Raw genomic sequence first — 21,505 nt, forward strand, 5'->3', positions numbered from 1 at the left:
GTGTTTTAGTAGTCATCAAGCACTCCAATTTTGTAAAATTTTCCCCAACCCACATTCTCTTACCTTATATTCCTTTCACAGTGGTTTCAACTAATCTTAATTTATTATAAACGGCAGTGTCACTGATTTTAAAAAAAAAGTGGTATTATTATGATTAACCCCACTGTCTAGAAGGCACGATCACAAGCTTCTGTCGTTTATTCATGTTATTCAAGATCTAATTTTTATACAATCTTTCATACATTATACACTTTATGTATTACATCATCTTAACGTTTATAAGGTTATCAAATTTATAACTTCAACGTTCGAACAAAAATTATTGGGTACCTTCCTTGTGGGAGTATTGAAGAAACTGAACATAACATATATTCTGTATCCGACATTTAGAATAACATAGGAAGAAAGAAAGGCAAGCCTCTAGGAGAGCCGATCACCTGAAATCAATCTTTATTTGTTTGATAACAATACAATATACAACCGAAGAGCTAGAAAACAAAGCAAGCACCATACAAGTATCTACACCTCCTTCCAATCCTTACTGGGATGATGAGAAGTTCATACAGAAAAAAGGAATGTATAAGCTTCACAAATGTATAAATTGCAGACCAAAACTTAATCAAGAATATAAGGATCCCGCATGGGAACATACAAGATAATGCTCCCCAAAAAATAAGTTATTAAGGTTAGCCCTGCTCCAAACGACTGCTATAACTCCGATAGCAAATGGAAACTGATGAAATCGAAGCAAAAAGGAATCAAAAGCATCACATCATGAAAACCCATTCATATGCCCCTATTCACTCAACCACCCGAATACCCTGTGTATAAAATAAGTGCATATGCTTTAGTGAGAGAGAAGCAGAGCGGCAACAACTGAATCCGAACAATACAGTTTAACGATACATTTTATCTCGGGAGTGCAGCAACCAAAAGTAAGTAGTTCAATCTGTGTGTATTTATCTCTGGTAAAGCTTGCAAGTCTGTGTTCAACATTAATTACATTAGAAATTTGAAGCCTAGATGTCTTGTAAAATTCATAAATCAATAAAATTACATGATTCTCACTTTGTACAAACTGCACCTATATCACAGTAACAGCATATGGTCATTAGATTGAAGAGTCAATTCAGAACTTGCCAATTTATTACAGACCAACTCCTAAAATGTTTTAGTAACATTCATTTTAGGGTTACATACTTCAAATTCCACCAACCTTTAAGCGCTGACTCGTTTATACAACCAACATTTCAATTTTGCCAATTTTAACACTAACGTTTACTTTTAAGTGTAATTATACCACTCCACCGTTAATGATTTAATGGCACGATGACATGGCAACGGCATGCCGTGATGTCGTTGACGTGGATGCCTCATCTAAACGTCGTTTTAACGTTTTTGTTTTAGTGCTCAAAAGACCCAAAATGACATCGTTTTGCTTGATCCCTATTCCTAGGGACTAAACTCAAATTTTCCCGTTATTTTTTTTCTCTTCCTCATCTTCATCTGCATCTCCTTTTCCATGGTTTTCTTGGCAACCAAATAGATTTTCCAGAAAAACACAAGGTCTTCAATTATGTAAGGCTTATGCAAAGCACTTCGAACAAGGGTTCAGTGGTGTGCCAAATATCCCAGAATTCCCTCCGAGCAAGGGTCCCGAAGCATTTCACGGCAAGGTGATACACTCCATGGACTATGCAGCCATGGAAGATGCAAAGGCGGTGAAATTCATCAAAGGCAAAAGAGTCATCGTTGTTGGGTTCCAGAAATCCGCACTGGACATCACCATGGAGTGTTCTACAGCAAATGGGATGGAAAATCCATGCACAGATTTATACAGGACAACACACTGGAACCTCCCTGATTATCTTCCCTGGGGGTTTTCATTGGCGCATATGTATCTTACTCGTTTCTCGGAGCTCATGGTTCATAAGCCCGGTGAAGCGCTTCTCCTTGGTCTTTTAGCCACAGCTCTTGCACCTCTGGTAAACTTCAAATCAAATGGCATGGCGTTTGTATAGTTTTTTTTTTCACTTTTGGTTATTTGACAGAGATGGACGTGTTCGAAATTTGTGGAGAGTGACATAAGAAGGAAGCTTCGTTTGGCGAAGAACGGCACCGTACCAACGCACAGTTTCCTCCATGAAATTTGTTTGGTTGCCAAGAAAACCATGGAAAAAGAGATGCAGATGAAGATGAGGAGGAAGAAAAGAGAAAAAATAATGGGAAAATTCTAGTTTAGTCCCTAGGAAAATTAGGGTTCAAGCAAAATGACGTCATTTTGGGTCTTTTGAGCACTAAAACAAAAACATCAAAACGACGTCGTTTAGATGAGGCATCCACATCAGCGACGTCACGGCATGTCGTTAAATTATTAACGACGAAGTGGTATAATTGCACTTAAAAGTAAACGTTAGTGTTAAAATTGGCAAAATTGAAACGTTGATGGTATCAACGAGTCGGCGCTTAAAGATTGGTTGTATTTGAAGTAGTTAACCCTTCATTTTATATCTCATCCCAGCAGGCCTCAAAAGTGGACCTATTAGGGGAAAAATGGTTTGCTACCACCAAGTCATGGTTTGATCATAGCTCTCTTGGCTAAGATTTCCAAATGGCTAAACTCAGCTAAGTTTGCTCAAGGTGACATTACAGCTTTATCATAAAGGTATCACATCTCAAACCGTGCATAACATGGATAGATTTCTAGATCAGAATAATGATATTCTAGATCTAAAAAATTTTAAATTGTGGAAAGTATGCCTTCTGATATTTAGATAATCACCTGTTTCTCCAAGCATAGTTCAATAAAATGCAAATTATTGCAAGGATAATAGGCTAATATCTCTTTGTTTAACCCATTTTCATATTTATTCCATAAAGGCAAAATTTTATAGCATGAGGAAGAAATCCAGGAAAATCATGAGCAGCCACAAATGAAGAACAAGCTGTAAACTGATATAATCAAAAGGTAAAGAGAAGCAAATTTACCTACTGCATCTTCTTTACTTTATTACAGAGCGATGGAAGCTTCCTCAATACTATTTCGTCAATTTTCCGGTACTTAGCTTGCATGGTTTTGTGTGTTACAGAAAGCTTCTCATTGATATGGTGTTGATACTTATCATATAGCATGGGAACTGATAGGCTAAGAACAATTCCTGCAGAACATACTGAATGAAATAAGCGTATTTGAAAAAAAACTGAAGGACTCGTCACTTTCATAGAAGTTAACAGGGTTCAATAAAACTCACCAATATAAACAGAAGTGAGGAAGTTGACGAAACTGCCGATGTAAGAAACGAACCACAAGACAACAGCTATCTGAGAACCAGACACACAAGACAAATGTATTTTAAAGTTTTATATCAAATCAATGGAGAATATACCCTTATAGAATGGTAAAACTAAACATTCAAAAAGAGTTTAAAATTCCTGTCAAGTGTAACGTCATGAGAGATCGACAATGCAAAATTGACCCACAGTTGTAACTCCTTAGCAATCTTCCCAGCATTCCTCTCAGAAATTTCCAAATTAGGAAGAGGGGGCAAATGTTTGTATCAGAAGCCAGAATCACTTCCCACATTAAACCCAAATCAAACAGTACAATTAACTTCCATTTTACCCCATTAAAATTGGGTTTCCTCTAATAAATCCTCACATATTGTTCTAAAAAAGGAAGGGTACCATCTAACTTGTTCCTTTTCCAGGATTCAGAAAGCATAGAAAATACTCACTAAAGACGAGGATAGTAGGCCAAGCTTGTGCAGTACCTGTTGAGAAGTGAAGCAGATTTGGCCCAAGAGAAGAGAATAACAACAAGAAGCAATAATACATTGGCCACGAAAGACACGATACTATAACCAGCAAATTCAAAGAGGCACCAAAACGCCGTTGCCGAGGCTAGAATTACGACTCCGCCACATCATTTTCTCCATAATAGCACATCAGCAACTACAAAACCAAAATGGCATAAATAAAATTAACCCTCGCACATGCAGACCCAAAAATTAAGATAACAAACCCAATATAAATCAGAATCATGTAAACTCAAAAGAATGCTGTTGAATAATATAATTAACGCATTATTTGTGCTGTAAGTGAACTACGAAAATATTAGTAATCGAAAAAAAGAAAAAGAAAACCCAACATCATCAATTCATATAAATGATAAGAGAAGCGCTAATGGAAGTGAAATAGATCCAACCAGAAATGAAGTGAAACAAACATATATATATATATCGAGAGAGAGAGAGGAGACCTAAGCCACCACCCAGAGCTTGATGAACTGATATGCGAGAAGAAGGGACGGAATCTCCCATAGGCAATTGCTGTTATCGTCGCTTCGGTAATTGATCTGAGAGTCGGAGAGATGAACCAAAATGGGCTTTCTTTCTTTCTTTTTTGCCGGCGTCTTGTTTACCTATAAAATAGTGGGCTTATTTGTTCGCACCTATTAATTACTAAATTAATTACAACAACAACAACAACAAAACCCAATTCACATATTCAATATTCAATGAGTTAAGAGGAGGTAGGGTAGTAGGCTGTCCCCAACGCCAGGTTGAGAGTAGCTTCCGTGGAATATCTCCGGCAGTCAGAAAATTAAAAATATAGATAAAATACAATGCATGTATAAATAAATACATAAATACATAGTTGTACAGTATTCATATACAATCATTAAATAAATTAATTAAGAATGCTAAATGCAAGCTCATTACTTTTCCAATTTTGTACATTAAATTTGTTAATTTTATATGATTTAAAATATAATAAAATCTCACGTCATTATCTAACTTATTAATTCATTATTTAGGTTTGTGAAACAATTTTTTTAATTTAACTTTATTTTTATTTATAATAATTAAGATTCGAACTCTCAATTGCACAAACTAACTTGTCTCAGTGGTTAAATGAAATATTATTATTCTTAGTGGTCATGAGTTCGAGCATCAGTAACTGCAACATGGTGATTGAGCATTCATTGTCAAATTGTTGAGAGTATTTAAAACATATTTTACTTTGTATAATCACTTTACCTTACTAAAAAAAAATCGAACATTCAATTTTATTTAAGAGATTTAATATCACTGCTCAGTAAATTAATTAATTAATTAATTAATTATTGGTTACATGCCATTCATGACATTAATATAACTGTCGAACCATCTACAACATCCATACAAATCTTATCTTATACTACTAAATTTTGATTGAATTAATACAAAAGTTAATAGGATATTAACTAACACTTATTTTTCCCGTCACTTATATATAATATTGAAAATGAAAGATAATCTTTATTTGTATAAAGTATAACCTTCATTTGGACGGGATTTATATCTTCAAACTAAATGTTCAGTTTCAATAATATAGTTTGACAAAACTATATTATTTAAATTTATAATATTATTAATTAACATAAATAGTTAATATTGTCGTTTATGTTATTTAAAATATGATATTTTTTTAAGAAAATACTATATCCATCAAGTGATCTTAATGATAAAATAAAATATTATTCTTTTTTTTAAAGTTTTAAGTTCAATCAATTGTCTCCCAATATGTTTGTTCACATTTAGTTTAAAAAAAATTCTTTTTTTACTAAAATGTCGATTGGAAGTTAATTAAAAGTAAAAAAAAAAACGGCGACAATTGTGGCACACTAAACAAAAGAGTAAAGTTGCAAATCTAAAGAAGAAACTTAAAACAGCAAATGGAATCTGAACCATAAAAGAAAACAATCGGGAAGTAATGCGGTGCGACGTTTAAAAAAGGCTAAAAAATGACGTGATTAGTTAAATAAGTGACCAGTTAAAATTTAGATCGGTTATATTATATCATTTAATCGGAAATATTATCAAGCACAATAACATATTAGGTACCGCTTATATAATATAATAGATAGCGTTTATATAATAAAATAGCTTAATTACTGGAAACATTATTAAACACAATAACATATTATGTAAAACTTATATAATGTAATTGGTAGCGCTTATATAATAAAATAGGTTAATTATTGGAAACATTATCAAGCACAATAACATATTAGGTAGCGCTTATATAACGTAATAGGTAGTGCTTATATAATAAAATATGTTAATTATTTAATTTTTTATTACAATATATTAGGTAAACTCCTAAAATATTACCAAGGATAACATAACTGATTATTTACTGGAAACATTATCATGTATAATAATGTTAACGGTAAAAAAAATAGGCGCTACTTATTACAATAAACTACCTACCGGATATGTTCAAAGTGTCGATTCCATTTAAATAAGTATCGACACTTTTGGAATTACCAAGAATAACATAACCGGTTATTTACTGAAAACATTATCAAGTATAATAATGTAAACGGTAAAAAAAATAGGCGCTACCTATTACATTAAACTACCTACCAGATATGTTGAAAGTGTCGATTCCAATTAAATAAGTATCGACACTTTTGGAATTTAAAAGAAAAGCAGTAATAGCGCCTATAAAGTATCGATACTTTATAAAAATATATCGATACTTTACAATATAACAAGTAAAAATATGGCAAAACCAGTTTCATTATGACATAATGTTTTCAGTAATTAACCTATTTTATTATATAAGCGCTACCTATTACATTATATAAGCGCTACCTATTACATTATATAAGTGTTACCTAATATGTTATTGTGCTTGATAATGTTTCCAATAATTAACATATTTTATTATATAAGCGCTACCTATTATATTATATAAGCGCTATTTATTACATTATATAAGCGATATCTATTACATTATATAAGCGCTACCTATTACATCATAGTTTTACCTGTTATATTGTAAAGTATCGATCATTTACAATATAACAGGTAAAAATATGACAAAACCAGTTTCATTATGATAAAACCGAAAAATTTTACCTGATATGTTGAAAGTATAGATATTTTTTATAAAAATGTATCGATACTTTGTTGAAAGTTATGTAATTTATGTTTCAAATTTTTTTAATAGTGTTTCATGTTTTCCACCTACAATATTAATTTAATAATTTCATTTACACAAAAAATTATTTGATTGTTTTGATATTTTATAAAATATTATTTAGAATTTAAATTTAACAATTTTAACCAAAGATAATAATAAATGTGTAATATCTATGTTTATTGTTTTTAATTTAATAATAATATATATCGTAACATAAAAATAAACCATTAGACGTGTATAATTACTAAATTAATATCTTAAAACTCACTAAAAAAATAACATAACCGGTTATTTACTAGAAACATTATTAAGTATAATAATGTAAATAGTAAAAAAAATAGGCGCTACTTATTACATTAAACTACCTACCGGATATGTTCAAAGTGTCGATTTCATTTAAATAAGTATCGGCACTTTTAGAATTACCAAGGATAACATAACCGGTTATTTACTGGAAACTTTATCAAGTATAATAATGTAAATAGTAAAAAAATATGCGCTACCTATTACATTAAACTACCTACCGGATATGTTGAAAGTGTCGATTCCATTTAAATAAGTATCGACACTTTTGAAATTTAAAAGAAAAGCAGTAATATCACCTATAAAGTATCGATACTTTATAAAAATATATCGATACTTTACAATATAACAAGTAAAAATATGACAAAACCAGTTTCATTATGACAAAGCCGATAAAATTTATCAGATATGTTGAAGTGCTTGATAATGTTTTCAGTAATTAACCTATTTTATTATATAAACGCTACCTATTACATTATATAAGCGCTACATATTACATTATATAAGTGCTACCTAATATGCTATTGTGCTTGATAATGTTTCCAATAATTAACATATTTTATTATATAAGCGCTACCTATTACATTATATAAGCGCTTCCTATTACATTATATAAGCGCTACCTATTACATTATATTTTTACCTGTTATATTGTAAAGTATCGATCCTTCTACCTATTACATTATATAAGTGCTACCTATTACATTATATAAACGCTATCTATTACATTATATAAGCGCTACCTATTACATCATAGTTTTAAAGGATCGATACTTTACAATATAACAGGTAAAAATATGACAAAACCAGTTTCATTATGATAAAACCGATAAATTTTACCTGATATGTTGAAAGTATATATATATTTTTTATAAAAATGTATCGATACTTTGTTGAAAGTTATGTAATTTATGTTTTAAAATTTTTTAATATTGTTTCATGTTTTCCACATACAATATTAATTTAATAATTTCATTTACACAAAAAATTATTTGATTGTTTTGATCTTTTATAAAATATTATTTAGAATTTAAATTTAACAATTTTAACTAAAGATAATAATAAATATGTAATATCTATGTTTATTATTTTTAATTTAATAATAATATATATCATAACATAAAAATAAACCATTAGACGTGTATAATTACTAAATTAATATCTTAAAACTCACTAAAAAAGATAACATAACCGGTTATTTACTGGAAACATTATCAAGTATAATAATGTAAACGGTAAAAAAAATAGGCGCTACTTATTACATTAAACTACCTACCAGATATGTTGAAAGTGTCGATTCCATTTAAATAAGTATCGACACTTTTGGAATTACCAAGGATAACATAACCAGTTATTTACTGGAAACATTATCAAATATAATAATGTAAACGATAAAAAAAATAGGCGCTACCTATTACATTAAACTACCTACCGGATATGTTGAAAGTGTCGATTCCATTTAAATAAGTATCGACACTTTTGGAATTTAAAAGAAAAGCAGTAATAGTGCCTATAAAGTATCGATACTTTATAAAAATATATCGATACTTTACAATATAACAAGTAAAAATATGACAAAACCAGTTTCATTATGACGAAGCCGATAAAATTTATCAGATATATTGAAGTGCTTGATAATGTTTCCAGTAATTAACCTATTTTATTATATAAGCGCTACTTATTACATTATATAAGCGTTACCTATTACATTATATAAGCGCTACCTATTACATTATATAAGCGGTACCTAATATGTTGTTGTGCTTAATAATATTTCAAGTAATTAACCTATTTTATTATACAAGCGCTACCTATTACATTATATAAGCGCTACCTATTATATTATAAAAATGATCGATACTTTACAATATAACATGTAAAAATATGACAAAACCAGTTTCATTATGATAAAACCGGTAAATTTTACCTGATATGTTGAAAGTATAAATACTTTTTATAAAAATGTATCGATACTTTGTTGAAAGTTATGTAATTTATGTTCAAAAAATTTTAATAGTGTTTCATGTTTTCCACCTACAATATTAATTTAATAATTTCATTTACACAAAAAATTATTTGATTGTTTTGATATTTTATAAAATATTATTTAGAATTTAAATTTAACAATTTTAACCAAAGATAATAATAAATATGTAATATCTATGTTTATTATTTTTAATTTAATAATAATATATATCGTAATATAAAAATAAACCATTAGACGTGTATAATTACTAAATTAATATCTTAAAACTCACTAAAAAAATAACATAACCGGTTATTTTTAATAGTGTTTTATGTTTTCCACCTACAATATTAATTTAATAATTTCATTTATACAAAAAATTATTTGATTGTTTTGATCTTTTACAAAATATTATTTAGAATTTAAATTTAACAATTTTAACCAAAGATAATAATAAATATGTAATATCTATGTTTATTATTTTTAATTTAATAATAATATATATCGTAACATAAAAATAAGCCATTAGACGTGTATAATTACTAAATTAATATCTTAAAACTCACTAAAAAAAGATAACATAACCGGTTATTTACTAGAAACATTATTAAGTATAATAATGTAAATGATAAAAAAAATAGGCGCTACTTATTACATTAAACTACCTAACGGATATGTTGAAAGTGTCTATTCCATTTAAATAAGTATCGACACTTTTGGAATTACCAAGGATAACATAATCGATTATTTACTGGTAACATTATCAAGTATAATATTGTAAACGGTAAAACAATAGGCGCTACCTATTACATTAAACTACCTACTGGTTATATTGAAAGTGTCGATTCCATTTAAATAAATATCGACTCTTTTGGAATTTAAAAGAAAAGCAGTAATAGCGCCTATAAAGTATCGATACTTTACAATATAACAAGTAAAAATATGACAAAACCAGTTTCATTATGACAATACCGATAAAATTTATCGGATATGTTGAAGTGCTTGATAATGTTTCCAGTAATTAACCTATTTTATTATATAAGCGCTACATATTACATTATATAAGCGCTACCTAATATGTTATTGTGCTTGATAATGTTTCTAGTAATTAACCTATTTTATTATACAAGCGTTACCTATTACATTATATAAGCGCTACCTATTATATTATATAAGCACTACCTATTACATTATAAAAAGGATCGATACTTTACAATATAACAGGTAAAAATATGACAAAACCAGTTTCATTATGATAAAACCAGTAAATTTTACCTGATATATTGAAAGTATACATACTTTTTATAAAAATGTATCGATACTTTGTTGAAAGTTATGTAATTTATGTTTCAAAAATTTTAATAGTGTTTCATGTTTTCCACCTACAATATTAATTTAATAATTTCATTTACACAAAAAATTATTTGATTGTTTTGATCTTTTATAAAATATTATTTAGAATTTAAATTTAACAATTTTAACCAAAGATAATAATAAATATGTAATATCTATGTTTATTATTTTTAATTTAATAATAATATATATCGTAAAATAAAAATAAACCATTAGACGTGTATAATTACTAAATTAATATCTTAAAACTCACTAAAAAAATAACCTTAAATTAATGTTTTCCACAGTGAAATAAGTACGGACACTTATATATATGTATCGATACTTACCGATATCCAAAGTTAACTGATTACCAATTTTTTTAATAGTTTTTCATGTTTTCTACCTAAAACATTATTAGTCTGTCAACATAATAGGTAACGCTAAACCGAATTTATTAAATATCTATTAATATATTTAGTAATACCGTATATTAGCCGTATATTAGTCATCTTTCTTGAGACAACCCCAAACAACCGACCCATCTCTCATTGTAAGGGATTGATAAACATCGTAATTGTCAAATAAAATATTCTTAATTCTCAAAATAAATAATAGAAAATAGATATTATAGAGAAGTAGGGTTGATTTGCAAGGATTAAGGAGCTTCCGATGTTTAATTGCTTTGATCCTGAAAAATAAAGAGAAAGAGGGGTTTTTGAAATTGAAAGAAAAAAAAAGATTTGAAAGAAAGAAAAATAAAAAAGGTCAATCTTTAAAAGAAATCAAACGAATTAAAATAGCCTCAAGCTTTGCTTTCATCGAAAGAAATTTTACTTCGGATACATGTTGATTACAGTCTACAAGGCCCAACCCTTGTAACTTGCTTTTCTCTTTAGTAAACTGATATTCCTAAGACAATCTTTGAAATTAAGTCCTTGATTTGACTAATTGCGGCTATTACCATAAGCACAAAAAATATTTAAAGTTTTGAAAAAACCCAACTCGTATTATGTTGTCTCAATGTGAATCGAACATGATCTCAATTTCCCTTAGTGGACCGTCGCTAAGTGTGTTCCCAGGAAGTCGAACTTCCTACCAGTCGATTCTTCCTCCCAATTTTAAATCAGAACAACATCTAGACTAACGTCGACTTTTTGAAATGAAAGTGTTTTTATTTTTAGAAGTAATGTCGATTGCCAAACTAATTTTGCAAAAAAATTGAAATTGTAAACCAAAGATATTAAGTGAATTTCAATTCTCACAATATGAATTGAGTCATCGCTAAGCTCTTGGCTAAATGAGAATAAAAGAACTTTTAATAAAAAAACCTCAAAGAATTTTATAAATCAAAAGTAAAAATAGTACATCCTCAAGCTTTACCATAAGAGGTATTTACAGTATTTTAAAACCCTAAAATTGAAATAAAAAAGATAATACAAAAATAAAATAAATCCCCAAAGTATTTTAAATTCAAACTTAATTCCTAAGATAAATCTCCCTAAAATAGCTTCGCCCATCCACCTTCTAGATTAATGTTGACTGGATCTTTTAGAAGCTGGTGCTGACTGGACCTTCTAGACACTGTCACGTCAGACCGCGTGATGCCCTAGGTCATGCCCATATTTCCAGCCATGATTCTAAAAAAACCTACAAAATCGTCTTTTTTAATAATGTTTCTGGAAAATGAGCTATTGCACGAAAATGAGTGAAACAGAACCAAATCAGCAGTAATAAATTGATAACACTAGAAAATTAACAAATAAATATATTCAATTTAAAACACTCATCAAATTTCCCCTCACTTATCTCATGTTTGTCCTTAAGCATGCTTCAATCAAACAAGTTAAAAACTCCATTTACCATTCCTCGTCTCATCTCATATCCTAGGAAACCATGCAAGTCAAGTTCACAACAATAATCCAAATCAAGATATCAATTAATTGGAAAGCAAAACTAGTATTAAGTCAAGCAAAATCATGATATTCATTCATCCATTAATCTCAATGCAACCTAACTCAATACCTCACAAAGATTCACTCAATTCACTCAATGTGTTTTGGTGCAAAAACGCTCAAAGTTAGAACCGAACATGATATTACCATAAGCCCACAAGAAAATCAAATATCCACAACTAATTAGAACAAGATGCAATAATCAAAGGGTATTGAATAGGTTGTAACGGGGCTAGGGTAAAGGTGGGGAGAAAGGCTAAAAACATGGGTGAAGATCAAGACAATATACTCAAACATCAAACAACCATTTTTTTTATTTTTTTTATTTTTTTTTTTTTTTTGAACTTACCATTTTTTCTTTTTTTTCGAAACTATTTTTTTCGTGGATCATGATCATAATTGACTAACTCGTTTTCTTGTCCTAACAAGAGTAAAAAATACATATAAAAAGGCTCGAGTTTAATAAATGTGGTAAAAGCAAAGAAAAGGAATAGGCTCAAGCATGGTTAACTAATGGGAATGAATAGGTAGGCAATTTTTTTGGAATAAAAAATTGGTGAATCCTATGTGCCTAGTCTCCTTAAAGCACCAAGTTCATATGTAATCTCGACATGCATATAAGTACATGTTCTAGAATATCAATGTCAAGTTCGACACACTCAATCAAACAAGAATAAGAGCATGAATGTAAAGAATATGTTTGCAAAGGCTCAAATCTTACTAAAGTGTGTACATGCATTGAGTTAAGCACATTTCAGCTAACAAATTCATGGACTATGACAAAAAAGTTTAACCAAATCACTACTCGTGCCATCCGCTATCATGTATATCTAAATTCAAACAATAATGTGTTCTCAAGCAAGTATCACATGCCAAAACATTCAACAAAGATGAAGAGTTTCAATGGAAATTCCCATAAATTCAATCAAAACATACTAGAGTCAAGGCATAAAGACAAGCAAGGGAAAATTTAATTAAATACTCTACTCCGTCTTAAAGTACAAGAGAAGGAATAAAGATACTCCCCGTGCTTAATGACGATGAACTACTCGTGTGATGAGTGCTTAGCCATGTCATTATTGCAAAGCAAGATGTTTGGCTAGACCATTAATTTTAAAATTTTCTACAAAACAAAAATTGGGTGGCACATCAGTATTCGCGTAATAAACTTTGGTTCACTATTTACCTCTTCAAAAGAATAATTTTCAACAGTGGGCATTGTTTGTAATAGAACTAAAGTCGACATCAATTGTTATGAGCCAAAAATTGGCAATGAATCAGAAACCCTTGATCTTCTAGAAGCTGATACTTACTGTATCTTCTAGAAATTGTCATATCATATCGCATCATGCCCCAGGTCATGCCTATATTTCCAGCCATGATTCCAAAAAATAAAAAAAATTGTAGATTCTTCCCTTTTAATGTTGTTTATGAAAAATAAGCTCTTGCACAAAAATGAGCGATACATAACCAAATAAACAATAATAAATTGATAACACGGGAAAATTAACAAATAAATATATTCAATTTAAAACACTCACCAGGGATTAGAACAACGAACGGACAACAAGAAAAGCATAAACAAAGCGATAGATCATTTTGATCAAAACCCAGAGAACCCTCTTTATTTAAGGGGGTCAAGCCATCTCGTTTCTTCCTCTATTTGGATTTGAACACATCTAAGGGCTTCTTCTGTCCAGAATTGGTCTTATTCATCAGTCGTGGTCATCTTCGTGAGCAGATGAGCCGTTTGATTCCCAGAGCGAAGAGTGAAGTGGAAGTTGAAAACATGTAAAGAGGTGGCCATTCATTTTTCCTCCTAAACCCAAACGCTAAATTTGGTTAACTTTAAGGCATTTGTCGCCAATTTTTGTATCATCGACCTAGAATCTCCTTTGAGATCAACATGAGTGAAACCGAAGTCCACCGCCATCTGAATCACGTGAGTAGTAGCTATCATCTCTGTAATATCCCAAAATTTGGACTAATTACTAAAATGTAAATTATGAAAGTTTAGGGACCAAAGTGTAAAGTTGTAAAAATTTAAGGACTAAAAATACAATTTTTAAAAGTTATATTTTGGGTCTGTAAATAAGTAGTTCAGCCCAAGATAATTATTTTAGTAGGTTTTTGAATTTTGATTTGGAGTATGTATAAAAGTTTATTAAAGGACACAAATTAGAATGATATTTGGATAATTGAATCGAATCAAAAGTCTACAAAAATTTGAAGAAAGGTAGTTTTGGGTTAAAAAATTATTAATATTTTTAATTAGTAGAATGTAAAATGGATTGGTGAAAATTGGTGAAAATTGTACTATAAAGTAGAATAGTGTAATTTAGTGACTAAAATAAAATTTTAGAAAATTGGAGGGTCAAAGAGAAAAATTGAGAGATGAGAATTTTACAGTTATTTAATAATATTAAAATAGAGATGGAGGAGTGGAACGAGAGTAATTTTGGGAATTCATTATGGGTGATTTTGGTTTTTGGCCCAAAATGAATAAAAAATTCATTTTTAATTATAATTTAAAGGAAAGTGAGATTTTCTTTAAGAAATCTCACGAAACTCTCCTTCCTTCTGCAGCCTATGGTCGAACTCCATAATAGGTAAGTGGGTTTTTATTTTTTTTCTCATTTTTGATCCAATTTATTGAATTTTGGGACTAAAGTGTGAAATAGGAAATTGTTCTACTCTAGTTTCTCTACAATTTGATGTAATTATTTCTTTGATTCATGCTTGAATGGTGGAAATGGGTATTTATGGTGGATGAAATGGAAGTTGATTTTGATTGAGTTAAGGTTAAATTTGGATCTTAGGAGTTTTGTGGAGTTATAATTGAGCATGAAAGTTGAAAAGATTTGTTGGATGAATTGGTTTAGTGATTCGGCCATTGAAGGAATTAGTGAGTAATTGTGTGAATTTGATTTGTGTTGCTTTGAATTTGATTGGAATGGATTAGAAATAGTTTGTTAAGGATTAAATTGTGAATGAATCGAAATAGGAGACATTAAGGGGATATATTGCAAAGTTTCGATCTAAGGAGAAATTAAAGGAAAATTTTTGTAAAAAATTCCTAATGTTCTAGATTGAATGTAGGAATGATTCTAGGTGCTTGAAGTAATATTTGGGATCAAATTGGAACTTTGTTAGGTGTTAAGGACCTTTTCGCAAGATTTGGTAATTTAAAAAGGTTAATGTGCAATTGTTGAGGAATTGAAGTCCTATGCTAAATTTTTTATTAGAATGTGGAGTTGGGTTGAAGTGAAAAGTGGTGTAAGATTAAGAATCAATTTAAAAGTTCTTGGAAACTAATTAGTGATAATTTTACAAGTATTGAAAGGTTAAGTTGGTTATTACGATAAATGATAATTTTTGGAATTGATAAGTTAGTTTGGTGATGTTAAAGTTGGGTTTTGATTGAATGATGGAAATTTTATCGAACCTAGGTTGGTCACATTTCTTTTAGAATTTTATACAAAATTGGGTTATTATATTAGTTAAAGTATTAATTTGTGTTTGGAATTTATATGTTGGATTAATCGACGCTCGTGAAGATCACGATCGAAATCGATCACATATCAAACTAAAAGATAAGGAAAAAGATGATAGTGGAGTGATCGCAATAACAAAGTGTAGTGAGGCTGCAAGTGCGTGCGACTCAACTTTGTTTTACAATAAATAATACGAAGAATACTTGTGATGAGTCAACCTCAGTTATTTTTTAAAGAGTTTTAAATTATTACTTGAATATAGATTTTATCAAGTTGTTTTATTTTTTAGCGTATAATTATTTTGGGTATGAAGTGCCCAAAGTTTTGATTTTTAAAAAAAATGGTTTTATATTAAATTATCTGAATTGTTTTTGTATGCAAATTAATAATTGATTTAGAACAAAGCCTATTGTATGAAAATGAGGGTCAGTGGTACAATGGTATGCAATGAGATGGAGTGAATCTTAATATGTTTCTAATATGACACTAGTGTGGATCACTCGTGGTCTGACTTGGCGTACCTTAGTGGTGCACGAGGTGGAGTGATTCGGTGTATTTGTGTAACAACCATTTCCCGTATACGTCCCCATACACGAGTTTGAAACCGACCCAAAAGAATCTGTCATTTCTTCAGTATCACGCCTTAGAAGGGTAGAAGTTGTTAGGGATTTTCATCCATTCTGTGGAAGAAATGCCCCAGCGTTTAATGAAGTTACTACATTATAGAAATCCATTAAAACATTTAAATGGATTACAAGAGAAGTTGAATCAGATGAGGATCTAGAGGAGATTATTGAATATATTGATAACTCTGAGGTTTCTATAGGTAAGCTTAAATATTAGAGGAATATTTAAGTTAAGCATTAAGTTGCTTAAAGAAATGTTGATATGAGTTAAAGGAAAAAAGTAAACGGTAAGTAAGTTTTCCGCTAAAAGTTTAAAGAAAGTTGAGTTATTAGTGAATTAGATGATAATTATGTTATCATTCTAAAGGTTTTAAAATGAGTTTGAATGAGAGTAGATGTTAAGTTTTATGGACTTGATAGAGTTACCTTGCGAAGGTAAATTTTTGGAATGGATTGTCTACCCCTTCCATCCTGCAATGAATTATCGCTTAGATTGCGGTTGATTTAAAAAAACTTGAACAATTTTGAGTTCGTAGTGGCAGGAAAAAGAGTAAATTTGTTTACTAGTGTGATTTAACATTAACTGCTATCAAGTTATTGCTACAAAGTTTTCAAGTCTTCTTATTAAATGGTGTGGACAATCAGACTTTGATAGCTGAGATGGAAAATATTTCAACTGCTCGAGAATATTTTCAATGGTTCAAAAAAAGTTATACGAATTACCTTGTGAATGAAATAAGGAATTTTAAAGTAGAGATATTCAATTCTACTGGATAACCAAGTATTCCATCTTTATTTGAATCAAATTTTGGTTACTCTTTGAGAGAAAAATTTATATGCCAAGCTGTTGAAATGTGAATTTTGGTTGATAGAAGTTGCTTTTCTTGGCCATGTTGTATCGGTAGATGTCACAAGGGTAGACCCCAAGAGAATTCATGCTATAGTGGATTGGAAACTCCCAAAGAATGTCTCAAAAGTTTAGAGTTTGTTGGGACTTGATGATTACTATCAAAGGTTCGTGAAGAACTTTACGATTTTAATGACCAAAATGAAAAATTTGAAAGTTTAGTGACCAAAGTATAAACTTTGGAAAAATTTAGGGACCAAAATGGGAATTTTTAAAAAATACATTTTGGCCTCGTAAATAAATAGTTTATCTCAATAATAATTTTTCTATGGGAATAATAATTTTAATACGAGTTTTATATTAAAAGTTATAAAGCAATGAAGTTTGAGGAAAATTCGGTAAATTAGATTGAATAAAAATTTTAGGAAAAAACTGAATGATGATAATTTAGACTTAGAAATATTATTTCCACATTTTAAAATGTTGGAAAATTATATAAATCTTTGGATTTGAGGATTTAATTCCATGTTTATTATGGACCGTTGGATTAAAGTGGCAAGATTGTAATTTTTGGAAAAATGCAAGGATAAATCGGTAAATTAAGATTTTGTTTGTCCATATTTGACTTTAAGAAGATGATAAGGTTGAGGTATCTTGGTTGGATGGTAAATGTGAAGTTTCATTAAGGGTAAGGTCTTTTTCCAATTTAATGAATTTAATATTCATTAAAGTTAAATTAAAGATAAATTTAGCATGAAATTATCTAAAATTCATGCCAAATTGTTGTCATCTTCTCCAAGTTTTCTATGAGCTTCCAAAGGTAAGAGAAAAATTTTTGGTTTCCATTTTTGAGCTATTTTATTTGGATTTCAAGTTATGCCGTGAAATAGAAAAATGATCTATTCGAAAAACGCTATCTTTTGGTACCAATTATGCTTGCTCAACTTGCTTGATTTTAAAAATCCCCAAATATTAGGGTTTGTGTTCACACTAGGGTATTGAAATTGATGATGAATCTTGATGATTTAGAGGTTGTAAATTCATTTTCAAGCTTGATTTATTATTAGAACATGTTCAAACTTCCTAGAAATCATTCTATGATTTTCAGCCAAAAGAGGAAATTGTAGAACTTTGTGTTTTGATGAGATTTGATTAGGGCTTTGATTATAGAGATGTTGTAAAGTTGTTTGGAAGTTGATTTCATGCTTGAATCGAATCGAAATCGAGTAAAATCATGAAAACCTAGATTTAAAGGTTAAAGCATTCGACCATGGTATTGTTGAGTGAGAAAATTATGGAAAACTTTTAAAAGGGCTGGAATTGATGTAGGAAGTATGTTTCAAGCCTTAGAAAAATTTAGGGACCATTATCTAATTTTTGAAAAGTTGGGGGACCAATTTGACAATTTTGGAAAAGTTGTGAATGGTTGTGGAATAATCTAATAGTTGATGTACTATGCTAGAATTTACTATTTTGCAATTGAAATGAGTATTAAGATGTGAAATATGACCATTTTGGAAGTTTGAAAAGCTTGGTGATCTAAGTGCAATATTCATATAGTTGGGGTGCTTAAATGTAATTGTACCTTGTAAAAGCACTTGGATGGTAATAATTTCAGTTTTGTAAACTTTGTATTAAAATTCAAGTGATAAAATGGTGAAGGACCATTTTGTGTAAATTGGAAAAGTTGGTGCCAATATTAAAAAGAATTATTAAGTGTTAAGTATTTTGGTAGGAAATAAGTTCCAAATATATTATGGATTTTGTTTTGAGGATGTGATTATGTTAGTATAACACTAACATATGTATCGACATCAATTTGTGATTTTGTACAGATGTGAATGAGTTTTGTGATCAAAGCAAATCGAATATAAAAGGATCTAGTGTGAAGCATAGTGAGGCACATCTTTTGATATATAAAGTGTCAAGGTGAGTGCATTTATTATGTACTTATATGATATGAGGACGACTTACAATGAGTCAACCTCGAATGTTTTTATAAAAGCATGTTTTACCATATTTTGAAATATTTTGGCATAATGCAAACAAATATCCCTAACGTTTGACAATATATGCAATATTGCCCATATTTTTTTGTAACATTTGACCTCCCTACGTTTCATTTTGGGTCAAAAAGCACCCTCGTTGGATGAAAACCGTTAGTCAACTGACGGTCAATGCCTGAAGCTGACTCAACAAGAACATGTGGAGGGAGATGCTGACGTGGCATGTCTATATCATAGTAGATGATGTCATGGCAGATCCATGTAGACTAAATGCTGACGTGACATGTACACGTGTAATGCCACATCAATAATCTTTTTTAAAAAATTAATAATAAATAATTATTTTTTACTAAATTAATAGCAACCAATCAAATGTTTCCACGTGGCACATGGATTTTTTATTAAATTAAGAAAAGAGAGATTAAATCTCCACAAAATTTTGCAACCCATGGGTCTAAGGGAGAAAGGCTTGATGCCTAACCACCAGGTTAAATCACTCGGTTGCTAATGTTAGGCTAATAACAATATTTAAGGTACATAGTAGCCAATAAAACCACCACTTACACAAGCACTTTTTTAAATTATAGTTAGATTTAAATTGTTAGAATTATTTGAGTCAATTTAAATTCTTATTTAAAATTTAAATTAATTTTAAATTTATAAACTTAAAATAAAAATAAAAATAAAACGATTTGAAGGGAGAAAGGTGTCCGTTGTGTTCTGGCTGTTGAGTGGTCCTCTTATAAGCCTCCATGGTATGCAATAGTTGCTCTAAAGAAATTAATCGCCCCACCAAATATCGAAGCTTGATCACTCTGGAAATGGTTAATGTATATATTAGTTTGTTGTATGATAAAGAAAGATATGTAGCTGACCTAGTCTACAAATCTAAATGGTTTCCATGATTCATGAAAGTCAATAATTTCTCAAGTTCTTCACCCAATGCCTTTTAAAGTTCATAAACAAAAACGGTTATATTATGTTAATAAGTGGGTGTTTGATTAGGGTTGTATAAACTTATTTTAAAGGTTAATATTCTTTTATTAATTGAAATTATCAAAAAGTGTGTGAGAGAGATAAAAACTGACACTTTGAACATAAGAAGATGGCATCAGAGCTCTAATCGCATCCAGATAGTCATTCATTTGTTTCCGACGATTGCGTTCAACAACGATATGAGTCATTCTCTGGTTCTCCAGATCTTCTTTGTTCTTGCTGCTCCTGGTGCGACGACGTTTTCTTCTAGTACCGTTGGTCTCCATTGTGTTGCACTGTAAGCTTGTTGTGGTTCCGTTGGAGCTTGGAAACCAGCAGTTGCAGGGGTGGGGAGAGACTGATCGGCAGTGCAAGCTTCGGATAAAGAAGGGTAAGGATCCCATAGTTCATTTGTATGTTGTTGCATGACTGAAGTAGAAGAGGAGTTCCAATTTGCATGCAAATAATGATGATGATTCTCTTGTTGTTCTAAATTGCTTTCAAGAATCACAATAAGAGCTTCATCTTCTTCTTGGAAGCCAAAAGCATAACCCCAAGCTCCTCCGAGAAATTGGTCCTTGAAACCATAGGTAAATCGATCTGGAGGGTAAACCACTGCTTCTAATGCCATGTTTTGAACGAACCTAGATCCTTATCACACTTGCAAAATTCACTATAATTTAAATTGACTCAAATAATTCTAACAATTTAAATCTAACTATAATTTAAAAAAATTACTTGTGTTAGTGGTGGTTTTATTGGCTACAATATACCTTAAATAATGTTATTAGCTTAACATTAATAACCAAGTGATTTGGCCTGGTGGTTAGGCATCAAGCCTTTCATCATTTAGACCTAGGTTCAAATCCCATAGGTTGTAAAATTTTGTGGAGGTTTAATCCCTCCTTTCTTAATTTAATAAAAAATTCATGTGTCACGTGGCAACATCTGATTGGTTGCTATTAATTTAGTAAAAAATAATTATTTATTATTAATTATTTATTTAAAAAAATTGCTTATGTGGTATCA

The 21,505-nt window shown here is 30.1% G+C and overlaps 1 protein-coding gene and 1 pseudogene across 1 annotated transcript; one reads left to right on the forward strand and one right to left on the reverse strand.

The window, feature by feature from the left end:
* The first annotated feature begins 1,334 nt into the window (after positions 1–1,334).
* On the forward strand, positions 1,335–2,237 carry LOC120204911 (probable flavin-containing monooxygenase 1). Its single transcript, XM_039204906.1, has 3 exons — positions 1,335–1,432; positions 1,547–1,985; positions 2,052–2,237. The coding sequence occupies exons 1-3, from the start codon at positions 1,335–1,337 to the stop codon at positions 2,235–2,237; spliced, it is 723 nt and encodes a 240-aa protein (XP_039060837.1).
* A 751-nt stretch (positions 2,238–2,988) lies between these two features.
* Positions 2,989–21,107, reverse strand: LOC120204912 (annotated as a pseudogene).
* Between the last annotated feature and the right edge of the window lie 398 nt (positions 21,108–21,505).

The sequence above is a fragment of the Hibiscus syriacus genome, unplaced genomic scaffold, assembly GCF_006381635.1.
Source record: "Hibiscus syriacus cultivar Baekdansim isolate YM2019G1 unplaced genomic scaffold, ASM638163v2 tig00011761_pilon, whole genome shotgun sequence".
NCBI classification, from domain to species: Eukaryota; Viridiplantae; Streptophyta; class Magnoliopsida; order Malvales; family Malvaceae; genus Hibiscus; species Hibiscus syriacus.